We start from the raw sequence: 23448 nt of genomic DNA on the forward strand, positions 1-23448 counted from the left end.
TTAAGCAGCATGATGGCAAACCCAACAAATTGGTTCACCAATAACACACCAATACTCTGTAGAGAAAATCCAGAAAGGTAAAGCAGCAAAACACCAAAGAAACATAATTAGAAATGAATGATGATCAGAATTTTCCACTGCTTACACCTTTTAACCTTCTCTCCCTTCCACCACATTCTTTGTCAGCCATTGTAACTCAGGTGATTTAATCTACTGCTGATTTGCACCACTAGATAGGGAAAGATCTACCTCTGAATGGGAAAAATACTGAAAGATTTGAGGAATTATTTTCCAATCTCTTCATCAAATAAAACTGGAAAATATTTTAAGGTTTGGGGTTTTGTTTGGAAAAGCAGGAATAAGCAAAAGAAGTGCTTACCGGGTCTCTGAGCAGCTCCTCTGAGTCCAGTTTTACAACTGAATTCTGCATCTAACTCACATGCATCTTTCCCTCCCTCTTTCAGTTGCTTCACACGTGTTGCCCGTTTCCAGCCCTGGCAAGTCCAGGTGCAGGTATTTAATTGCTTTTTGCACCTTCTGCCTTCTGGTTTCTCAATTTCAGCAGGTCAAGTAGAGGTGAAAGACTCACCTGAGAAAAGTGTGGGCTTAAGTGGTGTTAGACAATAGAAAGCCCTCACAGACAGAGCTAGTTTTTACCAGGAAAAGCTGAAATTCAAGACCACATAAGTCTGGTATCACAGAATTAATTCTACAGTCCAGGTCTTTTTCACAGTGGAATCTCTAGTGTCCATGGCACAGGCATTACACTAAACACCTCACGTACAGAATCATGGAATGGGGTTTGGGTTGGAAGGGACCTTAAAGCTCCTCCAGTTCCAACCCCCTGCCACAGGCAGGGACACCTTCCACTACAGCAGGTTGCTCCAAGCCCCTGTGTCCAGCCTGGCCTTGAACACTGCCAGGGATGGGGCAGCCACAGCTTCTCTGGGAAAAGTCTGTGCCAGCGCCTCAGCACCCTCACAGGGAAGAGCTTCTGCCTCAGAGCTCATCTCAATCTCCCCTCTGGCAGGTTAAAGCCATTCCCCTTGTCCTGTCCCTACAGGCCCTTGTCCAAAGCCCCTCTCCAGCTTTCTTGTAGACCATCTTCAGGTACTGGAAGGCTTTTATAAGGTTTCCCCAGAGTCTTCTCTTCTCCAGGCTGAGCAAGCCCAGCTCTCTCAGCCCTCTGATCATCAGTTAAGGTGTCCACTTTGCCAAGTGGAAGTTTTCAGATGTCTGGGAAAAAGACTCTCATTTTGAAGCCTTATACTGAAATAAAATCCTTATTAATCAAAGGTAATCAAACGACACCATTTTAATGGAAATCTGGCTCATGGCACTATCTGCAGTTATTTAAAACATTTCCAAAACAGGTGCTCAAGCTGAAGAAGCTTCACTTGTGAAAATGAGCCTAAATATGGCCAACGCACATCTCAGAAAACCTCCATCGTGACATATCTATTTGCTAGTTGAGTCCTCTGAAGATCCCAGACACAGGCATCAGGACTCCATCTCTGACTATTACACTAAATGCAGGAACTGGCAACAGAGGGACTGGAGGTGAGAATGTCTAATGACATTAGAGTTCTTGAATCCTGCAGCAACAGAAGTGTGTGGGACTAGCAAGATCTGCTGCTTCTCAGAAATTGTGAACTCAAAATCTCCCCAGCTCCTCGCTGCTGCTAGATGGAAGTTTACTAGCAAAGGATTTATCTCACCTCCTTCTAGCTGTTATTCACACAGAGGCACTGTAAAGGTTAAAGGACTATAGGAGCCTATGTAAAAGATAACAAAATGTATGTACAGTTAGTTTAGTGCCTCCCTTTTCATCACGATAATAAAGGAAGCACCTTTTCTTCCTGAGGGCAGTACATAGAAATACATCCACTACAAACAAGGGCAGATGCCACGTAGATCTGTGAAAGGAAATCTGAAGTTTTTTCTTCACAAACTGCAGGTAAATGGTGTCCACATCTGGGTTATATGATCTGGGGCTTTTGGCAATCCGAGAACTGTAACTCAAAGGATGTCAAGAAGTTGTCATTTTTCCAAATTGATTTAAGAGTCAAATTCTGCCAAGTTTCTGTAACAGTGATGTTTTAGGATACTGGCTAATAAAACCCAACCTAACACTGACATATTTCACTGAGACACCTACATTTCCTATTAAAACTACTGAAAATACTGTAAGACCTAGACAAGCACAGGAAAGCCCTTAAAAATCTTCCTTCACTCAACACATACAAATATTGTTGAGTTTATCTTCACAGAATCACTATAAGAGTATGAAGATATTACCCTTTGCCACAGAAGTGTAAAAGCCCAAACCCATGTGAATTAAACACATTTCTCCCAGCCACATCTGTTGAAAGACACAAAGTCACTTAGGTCATTTTTAGGACTTGACTATATATAAAAATTATAGTCAGGAAAAGGTTAATTTCCTGTGACATTACTAATATTTAATGTCATCTTATGTAAGTACTTATTATGCTTTAATAATAAGGATAAAGATGTAGATGGCTTTATTAGTTACTGAGTACTTCAAGTTTACCCTAGTCTGGTGCTCCAAACCAAAGCAGACTGCCTGAGTTAGAAAGCCCGTTAGAAGACTGATGATATTATTCTATCAACCTACTGTCTAACGAAGTAAAAGAAAGAAGCAGCTTCAAATGTAAATGTTAATACTAATTACACAAGCCAAAATAAATTCTTTCTTTGCTTTTGCCTTTTGCAATCTGTATAAGGTTGTATATGCTCTAAAAATGGAGTTTTTTGAGGCTAATGGGGGTATGAGCAGTGCTTTCGGATGAGAAACTGTAGTTCATCAGGACTAGAAAATCAAATTACTTCTCAGACTTCTACGATATAAAGTCTTATTCTTGAGATGATAATCCCAAAAATCAGGAGTTAATACCAACAGAGTATTTTAAGGATATTTAGCAAGAATATGCAGACTTCCTTCGATCTTTGTGACAACTGAAAGCATATAAAGACTATACATATGCAGATAACAATGTATATACAACATAAAGACTATGCACAGACAAGCTAGTATATAGTCTGTATCTAAGGAAGCCCATGGTATGTACCCTGGGTACTGTATGAAAGACAAGATGCAGGTGCCTCAGGCATCCCTTGTCCCTGCTCTGCTACCAAGGTTCACCAGCTCCTCAGCTGCAGATGACAGCAGAATCTACTTCTCCCAAAAGTCTCTATCTACAAAAGGAGGCATCATGAATTAGCATTGCTAAAAGCAATAGAAGTGATAGATACAGAAGTTCAAAGAGGCTCAAGCTGTCTGCCTTAATGCCAGCTAAAATCTACCAGGACCTCTCAAAGAACAGGATGAGAGTGCCTAGAACCACAGAATGATTCTATTCTTCAAGAAGCAAGCCAAATGTGTTCTTTGGCACCATATTCATAAATGTGACATTCCATAAAGGAGAAGAAGGAAATACAACAAGGTTGTCCCACTTAATACATTTCAGGCTTTGGCTGCAACGCTAGAGCAACTATATACAGATTTCATTCTTCATTAGCTTCAGAACAGAAGCATATGACAGCAAATACAACTACTAGGAGTTAAATAAATCAATATGCTGTTTTCTCAATAATTGTTTACACTATCATAACGTTTTAAGTGTGTATTAAAATGTAATCTAAGATTTGAATGCAGTAAATCTGCCTAATTCAAATTACTGGATCTACAGGGTCTATGGGATGTTGCATACATTTGGCATACTTGGGGTATGGCTTCTCAAATGTGCTATAAAACAGCTTCTGAGCTGATTTGGGTATTCACGTCTTGTGTTGTGCTCTCAGTATAGATCAAATAGATCAAATGCGAAGCAGACATATTTTAAGTGACAGCGCATTGGAGGAATTCCCAGATTTGCCATAAAAGGAATAATAAAACTAAGGATAAGTTTGCCCTTTTGGAATTTCTATGCAAGCAGTACCGATGCTGGCTAGTTGAAACTATCTCTGGGACCACTACAGTCTGCAGCACCCAGACACCTGCAGCTCAGCCATCAGCATTGCCTGATTACTTTTGTGTTTCTGAAAGCAGAATATTAACACATTCAACGGATGTGAGATGCATTATCCACATTCTTCTTCTCTTGCTGGCAAAAATACCAGACTAATGGAGAAACAACCAGAATTTTAATATATGTTGATTTGTACACTGTATTTTGCATAAATTTGCTTTTATTTTGGTATTCTGCGGGCAGCTGGAATAAGTAAAAAAAGATCTGTATTCTGCCCAGGCCTAAAAAAAACCACTGAAAGCCAAAGTTTTATTTTCAGATTCATAATTTAAATATTAAAATAGAAAAATTATATATACTTGGGCTTTTATGATCTCATAATGAAATCATAAATACATTTAGAAACGTCTACATTTTTACTTTGGAAATGAGCCTCATAACCTGACTGGAACACACCTTAACAAAGAAAAAGTGGTGGGTTTTCTTTCCATGGCATTAGATAATAATCTTTTTTATTTCATTGGAAAATGACTGAAATGAGTGTGTTTAAGTTTAATGACATTCAAGTTACCTTATTCGGCTGAAAATACGGCTCACTTTGCTTTTTTATTATTTTATGAACTATATGTGACAGCCTATCAACATTAAAGCAAGTGTGTGCTCCACACTGAAGAAAGATTTGAAACTAAGATCAATGAAACTACAACACTAGGAAGAGCAATATCTATCACCTGCTAAACATGGGATTCTGCCAAGCAAATCCTGAAACGGCCCAAGTCTGCTCTCCTGAAAGCCAGGTTTGTGATCTCACCTAATTTCCTCACTGCTGTCCCTCAGGATCCTGAATTTCACTCCCTCAATGGTCACTGCAACCAAGTCTGCTCCTGACCTTAACATCCCTGACCAGTTCTTGCCTGCAAATACAGGGTCCTACAGGATGCCACCCCTTGTTGGTTTCTCGATCACAACAGAATAAATCTATATATGCAGTTATTTTATATTCACTAAGAACAAACCTAAATACCCCACCAGGTGCAGTTCAATGGCGTTAAACAAAAACATCAAACCTGAAGATTGCCATACATTTTCCCAACAATTCCCCATTTCGAACCCACCTTTCCATCTATACAGGAGCTTTAGGAAGAGGACCTCTTTTACATTTTCATTTAATCTCTTGACAGAGAATACACACATTCCTCCCGTGCAGATGGTAATAGCTTGTTACATATAAAGGTGATCTCTCTTAGGTTTCAGATGAGTAGTTTGGAAACAATCCTCAAGGGAAACAAAGTCCCTTCTTCGGGAGAAACATTTCTATTGATAATGCCAATTCCACCAGTTTCTGATGCACAGCTGAATATAAGCAACATGCACTGAAACTTCAAGACACTATGGACATGTATAGAAAATAAAAGTATTACATATAGAGAAGATGTTCCATTATTTCTTTATGGTTTATGCTAGTCCGGATAGTTTGGACAAAACAGTTCAGCCACTGAAGCGTGGAACAGATTAATGCCACAGGTTTCTCTGCTCCTCTGGGAAAGCCATCTTTCCTGGATCTGTGTAATAGTACTGTACACAGAAGACTTTCACAAGAAATTATTTTCAGATATATTCATATTTGAATTAAGTTCATATGAGAGCAGAGAAGAGGAAAAAGGGAATGGAATTTATTTTACCTACTCTACAAATGTGAAAATAGCATGATCCTGAGAGCTTCTACAAGTGATGGCGTTCTGGAGTGGCTGACTGTCCATTCTGTACCCAGCTTCCCTTGTCGTACCTCCAGGATCAATAGCACTGTGAATCTGCTGTCACCCCAGCATTCCAATAGGAGAGGGTCTTCAAGCTCTCAGATACATCTGTTAGCAATTTCCTGATTGACTTTTGTTATTCAGAGTTGGATATTTAATTCCCAAGCCCTCAGCATAAACTCTGTTAATAGCTATGTCTATACTAGCAAATAAACCACTGTTGGAACATGGGGTCAGCACTGACCCGCTACCATCTGTGCTACTGAAACAGCAGCAGTTTTAGCCTGAGGCCTTTAGCTCTTTCCCAAACCCAGGACAAGGTTTGAAAGACAAAACATGACATGGACATTTCCTTATGATGTCATGTATGGTGCTATTTCCTTTTGAGAGGGAAAACCAGGCAAGTGCATGGATGCAAGCTGTACCATGCTATTTATTCTTAAGGCTGGAGAACCAAGTGCCTTCACTGTTTTATTTAGAAGTAAAGAAGTCAGCTGTACCTTGGCCCAACGGTACTCCCCGTATTGAAAGGTCACAAACAACTGAAGCTCATTTCAGATAAATAAATCTCTCAGCTGTGTGAGTCAGCATCTAACTCTTACAGATTTGATGAACAATGCAGATTCATGACAAGTGACTGTTTTACCCAAGGGGGTATTATGTTGAGTGGAAGCAACTATAACATCAATATCTAGATCAACACAGAAGAGTGAGAATAGAACCCCTAAAACAAGGGATGCAAGCTGAACAGAATTAAGAGAAGATAAGACAGCAAGGAAACTTTCTACATACTAGTCAAAGAATGTTTCCGAGTTAGGGTAGAGAAGAGACCTTCAGCCAACCTGTAGGGAGGTGACGATGGGGTCATCAGTCAAAGCAGATTGCTGCAGCTGTGTGGGAGATTAATTGATAACTATGAAGTCATCTCCCCAAAGGCTAGTGAGGGGCACTCATTCTATTCACTGTGTCAGCTGAGCTTTCATTTTACAACAGTCCAAGGAGTCCAATAAATTTGAGAAAAAATGAAAATTATTAAACTAAGAGTATACTTTAAAATATAAATGAAGATTCTAATCAATAAAAATACAGATTGAATGTCTAACAGCAAAATATTCAAACCTTATAGTAGGCTGCCAACTTTGTCTATGAACTTAAATACCTCAGAGGTTTTTTTATCAATTTCTGGAAAAGCTGATCAAGGACACATACTAAAATGTTCAAAATAACATAGGTGAAATATGTTGTCATGTTGTATGAACAACTGAGCCTGGGAAACCCCACAGCAGGGAGCAATCCAAGAACAAAATAGAAGAGACACAAATGTACTTTCATTTCAGTTCCACTGAGGCTATTCCATTTGGGGTGGTGGATGCCAAAGGCAACAGGAAACTAGTTCTACCTAACTGGCTCAAGGAAGCTGGAAGATAAACTGAAATATAACATGTGGTAAAGAGTATGCTAACATTCCCACAGGAATGATCAGTACAGAAGATAACTGGAAATGACATGTGAAATGCCATGGATCTGTCTTCAGAAAGCAATGAAGAGCTAAAAATGCCCATGAGCTTCTGAGCAGAATGTAATGTCTTATGCTCATGCCTTACATTTATGTGTGAATATAGCGAAGCTCTTCTGTTTGTGATTTAGGGAGGGTGTATGCTCTTACCGGTATGCTAGATTCAGACATGTTGTTATAAAGCCAGCAAATCAGTCCACAAAGAACAAATCACAGACTCACAGAAATCATGGTTATGACTATCACTTTTTTTTGGGTGACTGTTATTTCCCCCCCCTAATTTCTATCACATACCAGTGCCAAAAACCTCTGTCCTGACACAATGCAAGATTTTCTGTTTCACTGGAGATGTTTTCTAGGAGCTTAAAATTCTATCACAACTGGGAAAGATCTCAGATTTGCCAGTACTGAACATCTCTATTTAGTTCCAACTGCTTAGCAACTCCAGGGTTAAGTCGAGCACATCCATAAGCTGAAGGAAGGGACAGCATCACTCATCACTGCTACCACCAGCACAGAGGAGAGTGCCTAGAAGTTACAGGAGTAAAGCAGAAGCATCCACGATCAGTATAATTCATTGGCAAGAGTTCTAATACTATTGATCTGAATTTACAGTGAAATTGACTTTTTGGAAAGCTGAAGGGAGGCTCATTCCCAAATTTATTGCTGTATGGATATCTTTCTGGGAGACACATATTCCTGTTTACCTAGAGATAACTCACATTGCATACTGTGGCTGTCATCAGCTCAATTGTCCCTAAATCCAAAGTACACAGGATTCTGTAACACAGAATAGCGGTGTGGGGCTTTTTTAATACTGAACATTTATGTAAAACATTTAGTCAAGAGTTCATTTGAAAGCCAAACATATATATTTTACATATTTATGCATTATATATTTCTACATAATTGTATAATAATCTATGTATACACATACATACGTATAGTGTGAGTGTATATATAAAAAATAGTATTAAAACCCCAGAACACAATCCTGACAGCAGAGTGAGGTGGATCACTACACACAAACTATATAATTACTACTCAACTGGTAGTAACTAGTGACAACTGCAGAAAACGCTCACTTTCGAGGGGGTGAGGCTGATTAAACAGTTCTATCCGATAGGGAGGAAGAAGGCAGATTGTGCAGTGCACTGAATTGTCATCATGTATTAAGTAATTCATACCAGACTAAATGACGAGGTAAAAGAACATTTACCTCCAGGCAGTGCGAGTCCCGTGGGTTCAGAATGAAAAATAACGGATACCGCAGGGGAAAAGTGAAATGCAATACACTGTGTACAGAGGACAGCCAGAGTAATTCCATCAAGGAACTGCTTAATACAGCAAGAAACGGTGCATTCTAAAGAGCTGTGTTATTTAAACAACAGTGTATTCATACTGGATTTAATGTGTCCTCTGCTGAAAAACAAAATACCATGGTTATTCCTGATTTAAACTATTTTTTGACCCACTCCCAGGTCTAACAGTTTACTGAAATATAATCGTAAAATTATACTGAAGTAGACACAAGTGCCAGAACATTCCTTGCTCAGATACATGGACACTGCTCTCAGCTCTCTTACAGAAAAATCAATCTTACATGATGCCAACTCTCAGAGAAAAATGCTCTCTATCCAGATTTAAAATACTCTTTAAGATAGGCACTCACAAAAACAATAGTGTCACCCATGTATGCAGATCTAAGATCTCCTCACATGACTGGGCACACTCATGTATTCACCAGGATTTGGAAAGTGCATCTCTTTTTCTCACCCAAAATCTAGCATGTCCATTTATACAACTTGAAGTCTTTTTCACTTGTTCCAAACTCTGTCTAACCAGTACTGTAAGAACAGCAGAGGTCACACGCAGAGTCACCACTATCACATAGAGACACCACATAACATACATACAGTTAAACCACAAGTCTTGACATACACCAGGACTCTACCACTGGGAATTCAAGTATTTTCTAGAAATTTTAGACACTGAAGTTACTTCCAAACTTTTAAAAAGATCCATCTGTGTTAACAGAGCCGTTCATATGTTAGCGCATAAGGTAGTGCCCACAGAGCCATCGAGATAGCTGAGAAGCAAATTATGTCTGTGGTAACTCTACAGAAAGATAAGAGAAATAGCAGAAAATGAAGATAGAGTTTGGAAACTTAGCACGTTCTTTGAATCAGATCATTTCTGTGCTGGCTACAAATGGATAGCTGGCAAAAAAAATGTGTGAAGGGAAATGGTTCAGTACCTCTACTTAAGGTTATTTTAAGCAACAACTTGGTAGAGGTTTTAAACTGACTGCCTGGAGACAGTTCTCCTTTGTCAACTGAATAAACGTAGGCTCCTGACTTTAGTTTCTCAAGGAGCACCTAAGCTAGAGAACTGAAAGAAACTGCATGAACACTTGACACACACAGGCTACATGCACAATCTGACTTGATACTAACTTATCTTGAGTTAAGCAATGTTGATGGGATTGCCTTATCTTTGCTTAAAAATTAATTGTTATAAAATGTAAACACAGTCAGTTTCAAATACAAAGTAATACCATTTAGTTAGGTTAATATTTTATGTAAGTAGATGAATTTTTCAGTATTAAATTTCTGACCATTATATTATGGTGAGGAACCCGAGAGCCACTGGAAGCATTCACTAATCCTCACATTCTGGTGAATGACTGATCAGACACTTTGAAAAGATACTCACAAAAATGCCTCAGCTTATTTTTAGTTCAGTGGAACCGGCTGCACTGCCACCCTCATAATACAGAGTCCCCCTATTATTCAAAACACATGTATATTTTTATGCAACATACAGTTATTAATTCTCCATGTAGTTATTAATTTTACTTGGGGTTTATTGGATGTGCAGCCAGTCACAAGCACAGATATGAAAGAACTGGTGTTGTAAAGTTATTATACTACCAAACTCAGTGAAATGCTGCATTTGAGAGAGATTAGAGTCATCCAAAGGATGCCTATTAAACATATTCTGGCGAGACCAATACCAGGAATTATACAAACAAACATGGAATTATGACTTTTAATGTTTTTATGTAAGCACTATGACTCACTCCCTTGCCTGTTATTATTTCTATTTTTCTTTTGATTTCTTCACAAACTATTCAAAGCAGAGAGTCTGAACCTGGAGTTGTGCCTTCTGTGAAATCTCAGAGAGCAGGTCTCATCCAAGACCTTTTTTGCTGTATTTTAGGTTTAGAGACTGAAGAGTCTCATGCAATTACATAACTGCCTGGCAGCGTGCTGTTTCCAGCAGTTATAAGCTGGTTTATTGCTTGTCATTTGCTAATACTCTGACTTTTCTCCAGCTTATGGTACCATGGATGTTACAGGGAGTTTTGCCTTCTCCATCACAGCAGGAGAGAAAGCAGGCTCCATACCACAACTGCCAGGTTTGTCTGAAGAACAAAATGTATCTTCCCCTCCACGGCATCTTTTCTATTTACTTCTGCCTCAGCAATCAAAGCATTGCACTCTCCCCTTACACAGAGAAAACAGGGTTTGCTAATAGCTTATCTGATATTTGGAGGCTAAAAGTGAACAGACTATTTGAGCATAAACCCAATGTAAGATTAGGGAAGTGCTGTTTCAATGAAAGAGCTAATCAACGGCATTCAGTTTGGCTTATCAGACTTCCAGATTTAACCATATGATGGCAGACAGCCAGGAGTGGGAAACAGCAATGGGCTTTGTGTGCAGGAATAGACAGAAACGGGTGTCTGCATTACTAAGATATTAGTTACTTTCATAGCTTTAAAAAAACACAGGCTTCTAGATTTCCTGTGTCCTTGTACACAGTTCAGATACATACTTGCTCTAATGTTCTCTTACAGGTTTCCTGAGCAAAATATCTACTCTTCATGGAAGCATTTTGAGAATGAAACTGCACCTGTGCAAGATACCTATTACAAAAAGACATATCATACCTAATGCTTCAGTAGAAACCTACGCTAACAAACACAGTGGACAAGCTCTCCAAAAACTTATCCCATTCCTGGTTTTCACGGTTAATGCAAGCCATGAATTTTCTGTACATGCATGATATTATTATTTATAATTTCTCTGGTAATTCATTAACCTCCACTGCAAAAGAAAGTGTTAAAATATACACTGACATAACTGGTTTGGTGCAAGAGTTGAAACCTGTAGGCTTTTGCCATATGTGCTTTTGAAGATTTATTATTCTAGAATTCTCTAAATCTACATAGCAGATACTCAAACAATAAGGCATGTTCTGATAAAAGCTTTAAAAAGTACCAACATTTATCAACTTTGGTACTTTCTTTCTGCTGAGGAATTATTTTCCATAGATTCTACTATAAGGATACTGCTGGCTGCTCAGAACAGCTCTTTATTGCCTCCTTCCTAGTGCTGTGATACAGAAGCAATGCCTTAGAGGCGAGCAGCCAGAAACCCGTGTGAGACCTCCTCTAGCATAGTGAGTAGTATGCATTCCATTCACTCTGCAAACAAAACTGAAATAATATGATATCTTTCATGCTGTATTTTATTTCTCCCCCCAAGAAATTAATCTCCTTCCAAGGAGAAAAAGAGTAAAATGTATAAATCTGAAAATTTGACAGAGGCACAGAGAAAAGCAAATATGAAACCAAAGCAAAGAAAAATGCAAACCTTCAAAACTCTAAGTTTTATCTCTAAGGAAGAAATTATTTTGGATCCATTTTCTTGCTTTTTTGATAAAACTCTTAGTGTTCTGACAGGGAGGACTTGAATTTATGAAAGGTAATTTTTAAAATTATACAAGGATCATTTAAAAAGCTCAAAGAATTATTTTAAAAGGCAGTAAGTGATTTTAGGCTGCCATACAGACTAGGACATTAATCATATGAGAAACATATTAATATCAAGAGCGATTTTGTTAGGAGTTCATCTTCAGCTAAAATAAAATTGATGGAAGCAGCACTGTACAACAGCCGCTAAGCAGCCTGCAATCTATAAGCTATAGGAATACCAGAATAGTCCAAAACCCGTAGAGTAGTGATATAAATTTGTGATACAAAGTGAACAGGGATATAAATTTGCTGCTCAATTAAATAGAGTGCAACTGTGAAAATTCAGTGTTTCTGTACTCCTTCCTGTAATTAACATCTCCCTTGTAGCTGGCTACAGACACAGGTAAAATTCCAGGCACAGAACAATCCACAAACAAAATAAGAAACATCATGTTTTGATCCCATTCTATCTCTAGATAGAATATGAAGGATTTAATTAAATACAAAATCCATTAAAATGTTAGTATCTGGAGTTTATCATATCAACATCCTTTAACACCTCAGGTTTTTCTTAAAACTGTATTTACTCTTTGTGTGTGTCAGTTTTGTCCTTCACTTTTCAGGGATGTATGACAGAGGTCCCTGAACATTTTGTCACCTTAGTTCTATTTCTGAATCAATAATTTCTCTCAACCAGAAGTATTAGCATCATGGTAATTAAAAAACACCCCAACAATAAGACAAATGAATTTAGGATTACGATCCTTAGCTTAGAAAGGTGTGTGTAAGTTTTAAAGACCTACTGAAATCTACCTTAGCAAGGAATAAAGTACCTTCATCGATCCATTGTACACATTTAGATTAGAGGCTATGGAGGACAACTGCATGGATTAATCTAGTTATCTACATTCAATAGCTATAGTCGTATAATGTGGATTAAACTATTCTATCTTCTTTCATCTATTTATCAAAATACATTTTATAGCAGAAATGTAAAAGCTTTCACGCTTTTAGCTGGGTTCAAAGCAGTGATTTACCACTACCACTAATAAATATATGTATTTAATATTCTACTCATCCTGACTACTCATAGGTTATAAAATAATGTATTTTTCAATGCTGCAATTACAGCTAAATCAGCTTTTCCAGATCTCTATTGCCAGCAGAAGTCTACTCTTCACCATACTCTGCAGCTACTGCCTCTTTCTCAAACATCAGCTTTCACTGTCACTGTCCTGACTGCACCAACCTCCCACCACAACAAAAAGAGAAGATAATGTTTAGAAGACCACCACAGTGAAGAGCAATCCTATTTACACAGATGTGTAGTGTGACCTACAAGCAGCTTGCTTTTAAGTTTCCAGTTCAAAATAATTTAGCATCTGCCAGAGCTGCTGCTTAGAACAACTCTTCTGAGCTGTGAACAGTATACCAGCAAGAATTTTGTTACCGGGTAGATAAAGCAAGTTTCACTTGGAACAAAGCAGGAGTTGTATAATATTGAACTACTCTGGAAGTAGTGGAGTCAGCCCACATGCAGTAATCACTGTATCTGCATAACACTATAATTGCATATTACAAACTTGGTTTAGAGCTGCTAATAGAAAGAGTAGTTCCACTGAACAGTATTTCAATGGGTGTTTAGAAAACAAAAAATATATCACTTCTAAACAGATGAGAACATCATCTCAGAATCCAGACCAGGAATCTGGTCTAGACCTACTGCTAAAATCCAGTTTAAATGCAGCCACACTAGTACGTATTCAACATTAGTAAAAACAGGGCCAAACAGTTGATCATTTAGTGTCACTTGTCACATGCACTTAACAATCTTTCCCATATTCTGCCAGACAGATGGCTGAAGAAAAAGCTCAATTTTTACCTAAACAGATTCTACCATTTGGAGAACTAAGTCAGAAATTCCTTTAGGTACCTTATGAATAATGTTCAAAAACTGGAGATATTAAAAATTAAGGAAATTTACATTCAAGGTATGTTTTCTGGTCAGACACAAGCTGACTGTGACTAACCGGTTGTTAAGCATGTTATAAGATACATAGGAAAACAAAGTGTGGTCTGACTAGCCAGGGTGAAAGGAAAAACATGCTCTAATCTTAACTGCAAGTAAAGTTGTAATAAACTGATGGTATATTTTATTGATTGTCTTTTTTTACTCTAGTTAACAATAGTTTCTAGAATAAAAAACATCTCTTTTTTAAAAGAGGCAAATATTACACTATATCCTGAATTCTTCACAAGTTCAGTTCTTGCTCAAAGCTGTTATAAATACCCTTAATTTGCAATTAATATTTGCAAGTAATAATTGACTACTAAAAATAGTATAAGAGTAAATGCCACTTGCAAGTTTTATCTCTGCATACGGAAGACAATTTCTCAAGATGAGGAAGCAGACGTTCTGCATAAAAACATGCCCAATTTTGATGTGGATGCACCAATATTAGTATGACTATCTATAAACTGTATTACTAGTCAGCAACTTTCCTGTAGGATTATCCCTTGAATGTTCAGGTCTGCTAAAAATAATGAAGGCACTCAAAATTCCCAATAAAAATTCAGTTAAATCTTTGGTAACAAGGAGTATTAGGCAACCAGAACACTGCTGTATCTCTCTCAGAGTATAATTTATTTCATATTCTATTTTTATTACCATAGTTTCAGTGTATTCCAATCCATCTGTCACAAAAGACAGAACAGACTTCAATGCCAGCATCAACATTAATTATATCAGTAAGATACAGTGTACCAAAGTTCACTGCACTGTTAGACTGCTGAAAGAAACTTGATGTATTTCATAATAGGAACTCATGAGTACACTCAAAACACCTCGGCAATGATTCTGAAATTTGAATGTGTACAGCAACACACCACACTCATTGAAATCTGGAGTCATCAAGTCCATCTCTGACCAGAGTTGAGCCACTATGCTGTTAGTCATGTCTGGTAAGTGCAAAAAGCTCAAGAACTTGCAAAAGCAAACGTACAACCCATAACATCACCACTACAAAGTCACGCAAATAGCAGTACTTCTGTGCTTCATTTGAGTAATACTTCATTAAGTTCTTCTTAACAACTTGTACAGTTTTGTTCAGAATGTGAGGTAGAAATGAGGTGAAATGTGCATATTTGCACAATGCATCTAACCCTTTTCCTGCAATACCAATGACTCCAGACAGAAGCACTGTTAAGTTCTTCCCCGGATGCATCCAGTGTTCCTGAAGATGCATCAAGGTTGAACAACGTTTCCTTTAGGGATCTCTTGGGTTGGTTCATCATGTCAGGCTTCAAGACAGACATAAACACATGGTCTTTACTTGGCTTTAAGCTCAGGCCTACATAAAGATTTGGAGGTCTCATTCCAAGTCCATTATAAACACCACCTTGAAAGAAGAATTGAAATTCAATATGTCTGTTAGACAGAAGCTCCAGAAAACTAAATGTTCTTGGGGTAGAAATGCATCTCATGAAGAACAAGCTGCTATTCCAAAGAAGTCTTTAAGTGGGAAGAAAAAAGTAGGCACTTTTGCCTTTTACCAGGGTTCCTAAAGAACTGAGTGGTAGGCAAGTGAGTAGAATATAGAAGACCTTAAAACCCCTCCTACTTGTGCAGAGAAGCATTCAAACACTCAGAGGTGTAGAAAGCATATGGATTCTAGGTGCAAGCATAGTGCTAAAGTCATTGAGGACACTTCATAGAAGTACTTATGGTACCCCAAACCAGTTCCAGTAGTGCGTCCTTCTACACAGATACATTGGAAATACTGCTACAAATATTGCTGCAGTTTCTCCACCAAGACTTTGTTTTTTAATCAAATCACAATCTCCCTCAAACTGAACCCCCCATTTCCATTCCCAAATGGATACTAGAGCAAAGCAGCTTTCTTCTGCAATGCAGTACAAACCCCAAAAACTCTCATCCACTTTCAGCGAAGAGCACTTGCATCCTTAAGGAAAAGCCCAAAGCACGGACTACAGCAACTTGCACCTCCTCACCTGAAAAGTTTCAGTTTGAGTGGTGAAAAGGTTGGAAGGACGTTTGTAGCCACCACTAGACACAATCCTCTCTTGGAAAACCCATTTATGAACAAGCTACCATGGGCAAAAGTATGAATTTTTAATGCTAGTTGCTGAAATACACATTACTATTTTTCCATTAAGTGTTAAAAGAAAGGTGTGATTCTTCCTGCAAAAACCTAACCAAGACTTAGAAGAAAGAAAATAGCAATATAGAAATTGCCTAGATAAATCTGTCTGACATCCATTTAGTCAGTAGGAAAGACAGGAATAACAGTTCATGGAGGCTAATCTCTTCTGTGCTACAAGGTGCAGTTTATAAACTTCTATTAAAAATACAATTTGTAGACTTTTGCAGGAAGTTTTATAGTAGAAAATGGTAATACAAAACTGTCCCATAATTCCTCCCCTTCTTCTAACTAAAAAGATAATTTGAAATTAAGGTTCTCACATCAAAACATTTTCTATGAGTTTTCATCCTACTAAACAGCAATTACACAGCACTACCTGATGTGTAATTGAAGTAAAACGAGTTGCAGACAGTTAATGCAGAGCAAATGTGGAAAAGAAAATAGGATTGGTTTAATTTTTTCAGATATCATGAGGAGTTAGGAAATAAAGGCAAAATAATGTGACAGAGAAATCTCTAACTGCAAAATTCCAATATAAGACTAATGCATGTGAAAACCTTGATACTTAATAAGCTGGATACTCAATTCTGTGTGATAATGAGCTGCTTCACACAAATTCAGTGAAAAGTGTAATATGCCAGCTCATACAGACAAACGCTTGACTTTCAGCTGTGAAAAGATAAAAACATAGTAAAGATCCAAACATATCCTATTGAGGAATACCAGGGCTTCCTATTTTGTTGGACATGTTTATTTCTTTTCCATTTTGAAAAGGAGTTACATCAATCTGATGATTTAAACGCTCAAAACTCCACTTGTTATTTGTAATAATAAACATCTTTTCACTTGTCCAGACAAGCAAGTGAGCTGTGACTGGACAAGCAATAAATCTCACTTATTGCTCTGCTACCATACCTGATGTATCACTGGGGTGTATACAGATCCCACTGTTCAAATACTGCAGTTAAGTGACAACTGTCCTCATAGACATGTTGCTACAAATGCCTCTGGAATTTCTCTACACTTTTAACTGATCTATGTGTTTTTAACAGCATGTTCAGTATCATACTGGAAGTATATATTCCAATGTTTAATGCATTAATATAGGTATTGAAGAAAGAAATATTTATAGGAGCTCACGCCCCAGTGAACACTTAAAATCTAAATGCAGCACAGCAATCAAGCAGAGACCACCAGAACTTCATGAACTAAATGGCATTTTCCCTAGGTTTTATGAGATTGAAATCCAAAGAAGCAATAAGCTGATTAGATGAGTTTTTGTGGGGGATTAATTTCTTTAATATGAAACTCCTGTAACAACCTACAGTCTCAAAACAGTTCCCAAAACAGGTTAATACACATGGATCTCAGGTTGTGCTTCCTCCTAGCTGTTCCAAAGTCATGTCCTTTTCACACAGGAACTTGCATGTCATTGTGTAAAAAACAAGTTTTACAAACAAGTTTTACATGTCATTGTGTAAAAAACGAGTCTGGAATTTCTATTGTTGAAAGACTCAGACGGCTTCATTGCTACTTTGCTGTGTGTTGGGTCACTACATTTCAGCTGCCCTGCACGTGTACCTTCTGAGACAGAAGTCAAGGTTTAGCGCAAGCTATGGACAGAATAGTCTTCCACGCATTTACAATAAGAAATAACCACAGTAACTTCAACGTCATTCTACAGCAAACAAGAGCTGTCGCTTACCATCTAAATGGTGGCAGCTAAACATAATGTATTTTAGATCCCTTCAAATAAGCAACACCTTATAAACAGAAATATTATTATAACACCAAATGTTAAATAAAAAATTAAAGTACAATTTGGCTATTTTAACTCTGAGGTATCAATTTGCATACCTCTGCTGTCAATTTAATGGTTCCAAAATTACATTTACTACAGTCAGCAACATACAACCTTGCTTCGAGCCTCATATTTCTTTTTTCCTCACTGCAGAAAGACAAGAAAACTTATAATCATGTTCCAGTATGCACCCTGTCTCCTGAAACCATCACTCTAAAGAACAAACCAGGCCTCCAGTCACTCTCACAGCCCAGCAAATCTCATCACCCCTGGCACATCCGCATTTCTAATCTCAATCTGTCAGCACAGTGGAACACACACGCCAGAGTACTTACAGCAATATTCTGATAAATCCGACATTGCTATTACACTGTAAGCAGCCTTACACAAACGACATGCTTTGGCATCCACAGATAACGGGGTGGCTTCCCAGGGACCGAGCCAGGCAGCAAATGCTGCAGAGAGACCTGAGAAAGGGGACAGTCTCTTATGGCACTGCCTCACAAGTGACTCCCTTGGAGGCTACTGGAGTGCAAAATGTGCTTTTGTAAATAATAGAATCACAGAATCATAGAATGGTTGGGTTGGAAAGGACCTTAAGATCATCCAGTTCCAACCCCTGCCATGGGCAGGGACCCCTCACACTAGACCATGTTGCTCAAGGCTCTGTCCAACCCGGCCTTGAACACTGCCAGGGACGAAGCATTTACCACTTCTTTGGGCAGCCTGTGCCAGCACCTCACCATCCTCACAGGGAAGAACTTCTTCCTTATATCCAACCTGAACTTCCTCTGTTTAAGTTTGAACCCACCACCCCTTGTCCTATTGCTACAGTTCCTGACGAAGAGTCCTGTGCTCAATACCACATCAGATAACACAAAAAACTAGGGTATTTAAAAAGTGCAGGTGAAGTCTTTAATATGCTGTCAAAGGTGTTCTCTCACTAACTTCTGACATGGTGAAGGAAACTGTTCGATACTGCAGACATTCTTGGAACTACAAGAACAGGGATTCCTGGAACTATAAGAACAGGGAGACATACCAACTTTATTTCTACACCATCAGACAAACTTTTTGAAGAACCTCTGTTTAGAAATGAATTCTGTAAAAATAAACAAAATCAACTATTTTAAACTATAATAAGTATCTCAACTGGTTATATTTTGATTTTTGCTGGTTTCTGTGGAAAGCTTTTTTGGCTTTTGCATGCATAAACTGCAGAAAAATTCTAGGAAAGAACTGCCTCTATTCAACACTTCATCAAGAGAAAAAAGAGGGGTGATCTAATTGCTTGCTGCAATACAGGTAATGCACAATATAAAAGTAAGAAAACCTGTTTCTTTGAAAATGTTCAACTGCTGTCAAAACTAATTATACTAAACATAAATCCCACACTTGCATGAATTCTGCTGATGGCAGTGATGCTGCATGAATTGCAAAATTCTCATTAATACATGACTTTACAGCCAGGACAACAAGCTGCTGCAAAAGCCCACTTTGCAATTACTTAAGAAGGAAAACAATGCCCATATGTCAGTATTACAGCTCCTGAAACCTAATCCTGCAAAGCACCCATGACTGAATTCAGTGAAAATCAGTTGCACATGTAATGATGTGTGTCTACATGACGCTTTCTACATTAAAATGTTGCAATAGCTTTCACAGAGTTATTACACATTGGCTATAATGCTTCAGCTGGATCACACTTCAAGAACAATCAAACACAGAGCTACCATGCAAGACACTTCATGATTGCTTTGTGGCCTGGAGCATAGACCTTTGGGTGAACCACAGGGCTCACAACCCTTCAAGTTAGAAGGAGAGATCTGGAGGTTACCCAGTCCAACCCCTCCAGAAAACAGAGCTCACTTCCAAGCTAAATCAAGTTGTACAAGACCTTATTTCATCATGAAGTTAAAAAGAGGAAGAGCTTGGAAGCACAGCATCTTGCAGTGGCTTTGCACATAAAACAGAACACTTCAGAGCTCACTTGTTCATACTCTGAACATCTAACTTATTAGCTGAGCGCTGTATGTTCCGTATGCAAACAGAACTTGTTTTTCAAATACGAATCTTGGGAGAAATAGCATTTCTCCATTCATCCAATACAGTCTGGTCTACTGTAGCCCAAACTAAATTATGTCCAACTGCATTATCTTGATACAAAACAAGAGGCAGAACTATTAAAGCTGTGAAAACACATTAAACATACACCTGACCTTTTTCTCCAAGGACAAATATCCACTTTTGTGATTTTAATAAGCACTTCAAGGTCATAGACAGGTTCTCAACCCTCTGTATCATGGGTTCATCAATTATTTTTCCCACAAATAGTATTCACTGAAACCTTTCAACACAGGAGCAGTTAATAGCAGTGCTTGGAAGCAGATTTTCCCTCTTCAGGATCTTCCAGTCTTACTAGTTTCACAGTATTTCCCCAAATCTGCATGTTTTCTTTTTTTAAATCATGATTCAACTCTCTTTAGAAATGACACCCTGTTGGACTGCACATGTATGCACTGCTGCTTAGAACCTGATCTCAGCAAGTAAATACCAACACAACCAGAAGACTTGGTCAAGTACATTCACCCCACTCATCTCAACTGGATGATAGCTGTGAAGCCTAAAATGTATTTGATTTCCCTCATTTATGGGCCACATCAGTGATAACCACACAAGGAACCACCTACTTAAAGTACATACATTGATGGGGTATTACACTGATAAGGACTGCACAGTGCATCAGCAGCAAAAGAGGAAACCACTGCAAGGTGCAAACAATAGAACATTCTAGCAACAGTTTGGAGATTCTCTACTTCCTTAAAGCCCATGTAACAGCAACACTTCTTGGCCACTAAAAGGTGAAATTAACTTTTATTTGGGTCCTGCTTGTGCTTTATGGACCCAAATGTTTCATCCCTTTTTGAAACTACAGTTATCCTAACAAATTCTGATCTTGTTGCAGATCAAAACCAAGACCCACATTTCTAAGGCATTAGCTGGATGTACAGCAAGTCCCTCAGTCCCTCCACATCACCCACTGATTTCAACAGGCAGTTGCCACAGCAGCTGTACAATACAATTGTTTTGAGGAGGGGGATGTTGTCAAGTACAACAACAGGATCATGTTAAATTCAGCTGATGCAATATTAAAAAAAAAAAAAAGAAAAAAAAAGAAGGAAGGAAAGAAAGAAAAGAAGAAAAAGAAAAAAAAAGAGAAAAGAAGAAAAGAAAAAGAAGCAAGAGAACCAAAGCATGGCTGTCCAACCAACAACCAGATATGCAGTTGTGTCTTGACAAATTATATTTCTAGTATTTAATGAGAATTCAGTCATAAGCTCAGAAATATAACTGTATATTGCACTTTGTATGCCACGCAGTATCAAAATTTATGTCATACAACAAGGAAAAAAACTTTCATTTCATGCATCTAAAGCACTAGTTCCTCTGAAGGACCTGAGCAGCCACGCGTCTGTTTAAAACACCCTTTTAGAACTGGTAACACCTTTGAAACCAGAATAAACTTTCACACACATCCATTGTACTTCACAAAATACTACCGCTGTAACATGTTACAGAGAGGAGGAGAAGAATGCTACCAGGATACACGGCAGGGAAAAGCTCTCACTGGGAAATGTGAATGGCTTTCTGTGAACAAGGCTCCAGAATGATTACATGACATTTATGTGATTTTGCTGCTGAGTGTCAAAGCTGTGACTTCAGCAGATGTTTCCACGGTACTCCTGCACCATGAGTCACCCGGGGCTGTTCTGGTTTCATATCATCAAGGAAAGGCTTCATTCATGCTGAATTAGGTGAATAGGGAGGGCAGCAGTTAGCTGTGCTCACAGGAGTGCCATCATCACACAACATCCTTCACAAGGATATGTTACACTCTGATTTCTGCCATAAAGTAGCAGATAAAACACTAATTTTCTATTTTACTGATGTCGATTTGTGCATTTTGGACAGATTTCTTAAAATGCCACCTTGAACTCTGCCGCCACGTTTCTACTGTGTTATTTCGTGAGGTGCAGTAAAACTAGTATTTCTGCAGGACAACATCAACTAAATCCACTTCTTAGGCAGAATTTGAGAGAAAGAGACAAAAACCCCATCAGACCAGGCTCAAGACCTGTGCTTCTGTAGCCATCTTGCACCAGCACACTTGGGGTTTTTGGATGGAGTACAAACAGCTAAACTTGATCTTGCTTGAATTTCTCCGGATATTAAAAAAAAATTAGTTTACCCCATGTGCCAGATTTATGGCATTCTTGTGCTGGGATTTGGGGAGCATAAGCAGAGCTACACTTGCTCCCTCTAGACATCAGAATTGGCGAGCTAGAGTCCCAGCTCTGGGAAGACCAAGGTGCTGGATCCACGATTTTGCAGCACTGTTGCACTAAGAGCTTCCCAGGGCATTTCCGTACCGAAACGAAGTGCTTTGCTTTTGGTGCAGTGCTATGGAGAAAACTTACCTTCTCTCTTATTATTGCAACATTTTGAAGCTTTGCTACGAAAATAACTATCATCAACGGTATCTAGAAATAAAGCTCTCACACAGGCTGCTGCTAAGAGATCTGAGCTGCTTTAAAACGGCAGGTACAAGCTGAGCTGTGGGAAGCGAGGAGGGGGTATTCTGCCAGCCCTGCATTCTCCTCCCTTCCCTTTAAACCCCACCCCACCCCACCAGCAGCAAAGTCAGCCCCCTTACCTGATAATATCATCGTTGTGCCCGAGAAAGAATTTCTGGCTGTGCTCTCTGGTGTTATAAACCACGCCGACTCCAGCCACGAAGTACACCACCTCTTTGCCTGCCGTGTAGTACAGGTTGTTGCGGCACTGGTGACCCCTGTACCCGTAAACCCACTCCAGACGGAGCTGGCATCCAGGAGCCGTCCGATCCGCCATGATAACCAATCCCCTCTCCCCCCCCACCCCCCGGCACACACAGAACCGAGCGCTGCCCCTCCTTCCCTCAACTCCTTCCCCCTCCGGGGTTTCCCCCTTTAAAACGTTAGCGATCGCTGCCCAGGGGAGCTTCAGGTGGCACTTCCCAGCGGCGATCTTAAACGGAAAACGCATTCGGGGATCAGGTCTGCTGCTGTCGCCGCTCCTCAACGCTGCGCTGCCACCATAATCTGCTGCCGCCGCTGCCCAGGGCGAGCAGCCGCCGCGGCCCCGCCGCTGCGACCCGGGTAACTTCTTAGGGGAGAGGCGAGACCACAGAAATGCACCTTCGGGAGCAGCAGGCGCGGCTTTATCTTTCCGAAGGCAAAGAAACTTCTGTGCGTCAGCGCCTGCCGAAGGCTGCACCTTCCCGGCTCCCTGAGTGCTCTGCTTTTGAAGATATCTACCTTTGGCTGCGAACTGAAAGAGAAAAAACACACACAAAAAAGTCGTGCGAATTGCAGAATGTACGTGTATTTAAAATGTAAAGGGGCTACTTTGAATGGA

General features: G+C 39.1%; 1 protein-coding gene across 6 annotated transcripts in view; it reads right to left on the bottom strand.

Annotated features, from left to right (window-relative positions):
• The window catches only part of EML6 (EMAP like 6), a 118810-nt gene extending 95892 nt beyond the window's left edge, over nucleotides 1-22918 (bottom strand). For all 6 annotated transcript variants that reach the window (XM_030489276.1, XM_030489275.1, XM_030489273.1 and 3 more), the window contains exon 1: nucleotides 22706-22918. In XM_030489276.1, coding sequence (XP_030345136.1) covers nucleotides 22706-22902 — 197 coding nt within the window. In that variant the 5' untranslated portion in view covers nucleotides 22903-22918. The remainder of the gene's footprint in view (nucleotides 1-22705) is intronic.
• Nucleotides 22919-23448: the final 530 nt, after the last annotated feature.

Source organism: Strigops habroptila, chromosome 6 (genome assembly GCF_004027225.2).
Source record: "Strigops habroptila isolate Jane chromosome 6, bStrHab1.2.pri, whole genome shotgun sequence".
NCBI lineage: Eukaryota > Metazoa > Chordata > Aves > Psittaciformes > Psittacidae > Strigops > Strigops habroptila.